The sequence below is a fragment of the Morus notabilis genome, unplaced genomic scaffold, assembly GCF_000414095.1.
Source record: "Morus notabilis unplaced genomic scaffold, ASM41409v2 Scaffold412, whole genome shotgun sequence".
In the NCBI taxonomy this organism is placed as follows: domain Eukaryota; kingdom Viridiplantae; phylum Streptophyta; class Magnoliopsida; order Rosales; family Moraceae; genus Morus; species Morus notabilis.
This window is the reverse complement of record NW_010362086.1, coordinates 1-5,024: the sequence shown is the minus strand read 5'-3', so window position 1 is coordinate 5,024 and position 5,024 is coordinate 1. Positions and strand designations below refer to the sequence as shown.

The window sequence follows — 5,024 nt, the reverse complement described above, 5'->3', positions numbered from 1 at the left end:
TAATTCTAAGAGAGATTTTTTTGTACACCTAGTGTATCAATATATTAAAATTTTTTAATTATTAAATCTATATACTCTTTGATTTTTATGTAATTTTATACAGATCTAACGTAAAAAAAATTTGACATATTAATATATTATATCAAAAAGGATTTTTAATTTTAGAGTAAGAAGAAAATGAGAGCAGAATGACACTAATGATTTTTTCTTTTTGTGAGAGCAAAAAAAAATCTTAATTTTTTTTTTCTTTTATCGGGGAAAAAAAAAAGGTTCACAGCTCTTTCTTACATTCCATGTGAAAAATAAAAGCCCCCACAAAGCTCCACTTTAGTAGTCTCTTTCTCATCTCTCTCTCTCTCTCTCTCTCACATGCATTATATAAGAATTGTTTGGGATAACCTTTTATTCTTCACTCCTCGTTATTTTCTTCGGTGGGTCGAAACCCAAGAGGGAAAATGGGTTATTTTCCATTCAAAGCCCTGTTTCTGTTTCTGACTCTGTTTCTGTTTTCCCAAAAAACAAAAGCGGAGGATATCATTTCTATCAATCCTTTCAATAATGCTAGTAGTTCAGCAGCAGGCAGTAGTAGAATGCTAGCAGGGAAGTGCAACTGGTTTCGAGGAACATGGAAATACGACGCGTCGTATCCTCTCTACGACTCCTCTACATGTCCCTTCGTAGATCCAGAGTTCAACTGCCAAAAATATGGCCGTCCTGATAAATCTTACCTCAAATACAGATGGCAACCTCTCTCCTGTTCCTTACCCAGGTACTCCTTTTCTTTGCTTCATTTGGCATAAAATATGGCAAAACTCAACAAATTGCCAAATGGGTACTTGAAAATTATTTTATTTTTTGGGTTTTTTTTTTCTTTTAAGGTTTAATGGACTGTATTTCTTGAAGAAATGGAGAGGGAAAAAGATTATGTTTGTGGGTGATTCGTTGAGTCTGAACCAATGGCAATCTTTAACTTGTATGATTCATGCATGGGTGCCCAAATCCAAGACCACAGTTATGAGAACTGAATCACTTTCTTCAGTCACATTTGAGGTCAGTTTTTCGCTATGAATTTGGCAGCAATAATTGCCGGTTCTAGTGCATGCCTATAATTTCTCTACTCTTTTTATTTTATTTTATTTTCTTTTTGTTTTCATGTAGTAGCTTTTCACAAGGTAAAGTTTATCTCTTTCAAGAAGCTGGGTATGGAAATTATGGGATATGTACCTGAATATTTCCTATTTGTTTTATCGAAATGTGATGTTTTTCTCTCGTGTTTTCCATTTCATGTTAAAAAAATTTTATTTTGACAAATTTTGTCTCATTTTAGTGTTAAAAAGACTACTTTGACCACAAGATTAATCAAACTTGAAGTTTTTCTGAGGTATCAGTTTAATTCGTTGATTTGAGTTTTTAATTTGAGTTAAGATGTGATTTTTTGTGATAAGTTTTTACTGTAATAAAAAAATTAAATAGTTTGTGAGAGCTTTTTACTGTAAAAAAATTCAAATTTTAAACTCGAATCAGTAAAATAAACAGGTCAATATTTTTCACTGTAAGTTTGACTAAATTTTGTCAAAATGAAAATTCGTGACAAAATAAGAAAGACAAGAGGTAATTGCGATATTTCTAAAAATTTGAAATAAAACGTGACACTTCGATAAAACACACAGTAGTTTAGATACTTTTTCCATTTTTTATGCTTGAAAAAAAAGAAAAGAGCTTTGTTTGGTGAAAGTATAATTGCTTTCATGATCTCATGTTACTGTGTTACGTTTTTGTCTGAGCGTGCGTGGGAGTGAGCATTAACTGGAAGCGTAATTGGTGGTAGGCCTTTTTTTTTTTTTTTTTTTTTTTTTTTTTTTTTTTTTTTTTTCAGTTTTCACTTTGCCGGGCCCTTGTCAGCTACTGCTTTAACCTTTCTCTTTTTCTCTGGTTATTCTATTTTCTTTTCTTTATGGCCCCTTCCGCAGTAATAATTTTTTTTTTACAGGTTAACTTTTTTTCTATTTGCTTTAACCTTTCTCTTTTTCTGGTTATAAATTGAGAATTAGGACTGAGATACAGGTCTTATTTATTTTACCGATTTAAGTTTTTAATTTTAAATTTTTACAGTAAAAAATTCTCAGAAAATGTCACATTTAATTTTTTCTGCTACAGTGAAAAGTTTTAAAAAAATATCACATTTCAGCTCGAATTCGCGAAGTGAACGAGGCTATAGTTTATCTAGAATCGTTTATTTAAAGTGGTGGAACTCTATAGTACCACTAATTAGAGGAGTTCTCTTTATTATTAGATAAAGAGTGTGTTTATATTACCTAATTATATGGGTAAGACTCGATTTTTTACTTTAATTTTATCATGTATCTTAACCCTTTAGTGACTTTTTAATAAAATTATGCTATTGCCTTAAAAAAATAATAAGAAAAACCGTACATACCCTTTTGCTTTAAATAGCTAACGCTTGTTAAGTACTTGTTCTCAAAGATTTTTTTCCCCCCTCTTTTTCCTATGTTATTTTTTTGTTGTTTTTTCATGTTCAATAATGTTGATTTGCCCAATTGAAAACTCTGGATTATATTGTAATACCACTCACTTCTAACAAATATGGTCGTTTTTGTTATATACTAGACGATATCTAACAATAATCTTTGTATGTCAAACAACAAGCATCAGGGAATGGGCCTCAGACTAAGGTGTCAAAGTGTATATATATATACACGCGCGCGCACACACCACCTATTTGTTTTATGGTAGATTATAAAAGAGAACAACAAATAAATGCATATAAAACTGTTTTAATATGTGCATGACCTATGTTTTTCCCTCTTATTGAGGATTGATTTGGTTGGTTATGAAAAAGAGTCTATATACATCTGTGGACCACTTTCTATGAGTTGTAACATCAAACTTGGGTACAGAGACTTTTCAGTTTTCCTCTTGGAATATTGGACCACCTCCCTAATTCACAGTTCGCGTTGTACACTTGTACTTTCAATAACCAATTAAATCACACACTTGCTAAATTGGTCATTTAGATGGTAAAGAGTGGCGGCTTTTGCTGGTTGATTATGAGATTCGACGGTAGGGTTTAGCTCAAGTTTGAACCGTCATATATGTATTAGTATTTATCAGTACTTTTGCATTTTTCTTTTTGATGAGATTTTGAATAGATCTGACTTTAGAAACATGCACTACTAATAATGTATCCTTACCATAGAGAGGTCCAAATAGTTATTCAACCATACATCAAATTTTAAATTAAAGAATCAATATTTAAACCTTTTTGTGTAGGACTACGGTGTTAAGATACTGCTATATCGGACGCCATACCTTGTAGATCTTGTGCATGAGAGGGTGGGACGAGTCTTGAAGCTTGACTCCATAAAGAATGGCAATGGGTGGAGAGGCATGGACCTGCTGATCTTCAACACGTGGCATTGGTGGACCCACACAGGGAGATCCCAACCGTGAGTAACTATCCTTGTGATCGGCGATCACGTTTTCATTCACCATCTTATCTGATATTGCTAATGATGACAATGCAGATGGGATTATTTGCAAGAAGGCAACAAATTGTTCAAAGACATGAACCGTCTGATTGCATTTTACAAAGGACTAACGACTTGGGCTAGGTGGATCAACCTCAATGTCGATCCTTCCAAAACAAAAGTCTTCTTCCAAGGGATTTCTCCCACCCATTATGAGTAAGTAGTGATCCTCAACAATAACGCTATTATACCGCATAATTACACTAATCATCACGAGAACTTAACGAGTATGCGTTCCTTCTTAATCTTATATGGGAAATATGATAAACATTACTTCATGTATTTGGTAAAAGACATGGTTTGATTATGATCAGTAAGTAATGACCTAAACAATAACATTACCCCGCGTAATTACATTTTACACTGATCATTATGAGAAAGCACGCGTTTGCATTCCTTCTTTTAAACTTGTATCATGAGGAATTTGAGAAAAAAAGGAAGAAATGTTGGATTGTGAAACAGGGGCAGAGATTGGAACCAACCATCAAGATCGTGTTCTGGCGAGACGATGCCTTACTTTGGAGCAAGGTACCCTGCAGGAACACCCTTGGCTTGGGTGGTTGTTAATAAAGTGCTAAACAGGCTCAGGAAACCAGTCTACTTGCTGGATGTCACAGCTTTATCGCAATACCGAAAAGACGGACATCCATCGGGTTATAGCGGCGAACACAGTGGCACAGATTGCAGCCATTGGTGCCTTCCTGGATTGCCAGACACTTGGAATGAGCTGCTATACGCAAGTCTTGTCGGTTGAACACCAAATACTGGAGGCTAGTCGAACGTTTGTTTATTCTCATTCTTGGAAAGAAAGCTCATTGAATCTCACATTAGGAATGTGCTATTTGTAATTTGTAATTTGTAATTTTTCATTTGCATTGTTGGGGGGCAATAATGGGGTTGGTGTGTAGTAAATTGTAATTTGTAAATCTCAACATTGTTTTTCTCATCAGCTAATTGCCATGAACTGTAGGAAGTTGCCCTTTTTGATGAGAATATATATAAAGCAGCTCAAGAGAGCTCAACATGTTTGGAAATCATGTGTTAATCGTCTCTCAATTCAAAAACTTTATTAGAAGTTGCGAAGTTGAGAAAGCATAATCTTTATTCCCTCGAGATATATAGATCTATATATAAATTATCACCTGCTGATTTGAGTTTGCTGGGATAGAATCTGAATGATTGACCAGGGATGGAATTCATGTGCATTCAGAAGCCCCAAGAACCAGTGATTATTTTTATTTCCGGTGCACGTGATACACTTCCTTTCCACCGATCAACCTATTAAGTGGGCCTTTTGTTTAACGATCTTTGGACACTTGATATGATGGGCTCGGCAAGATTTGGGCTCCGCACAAGCCGGTATGTTTCCATTATCTGAAGCCAGTAGTATAGCACAAAATGTTACGAACTTGAGGTTTAAACCAAGAAGAACTCAAATGCGGATTTTTTTTCCCCCCTTCCTTTGAGCTAACATTA

The 5,024-nt window shown here is 34.4% G+C and overlaps 1 protein-coding gene across 1 annotated transcript; it reads left to right on the top strand.

The window, feature by feature from the left end:
* Positions 1-363: 363 nt before the first annotated feature.
* Positions 364-4,585, top strand: LOC21388285 (protein trichome birefringence-like 39). The gene is made up of 5 exons (XM_010101066.2): positions 364-769; positions 879-1,050; positions 3,292-3,467; positions 3,546-3,704; positions 4,011-4,585. The coding sequence occupies exons 1-5, from the start codon at positions 456-458 to the stop codon at positions 4,300-4,302; spliced, it is 1,113 nt and encodes a 370-aa protein (XP_010099368.1). The 5' UTR covers positions 364-455; the 3' UTR covers positions 4,303-4,585.
* The last annotated feature ends 439 nt before the right edge of the window (positions 4,586-5,024 follow it).

Excerpts from the sequence above, each read along its gene's own strand:
- LOC21388285 (XM_010101066.2), top strand. The coding sequence starts at position 456 with ATGGGTTATTTTCCATTCAAAGCCCTGTTTCTGTTTCTGACTCTGTTT. Across the intron at positions 770-878 it reads CTCTCCTGTTCCTTACCCAG|GTTTAATGGACTGTATTTCT; the intron begins GTACTCCTTTTC and ends TTTTCTTTTAAG. Across the intron at positions 3,705-4,010 it reads ATTTCTCCCACCCATTATGA|GGGCAGAGATTGGAACCAAC; the intron begins GTAAGTAGTGAT and ends ATTGTGAAACAG.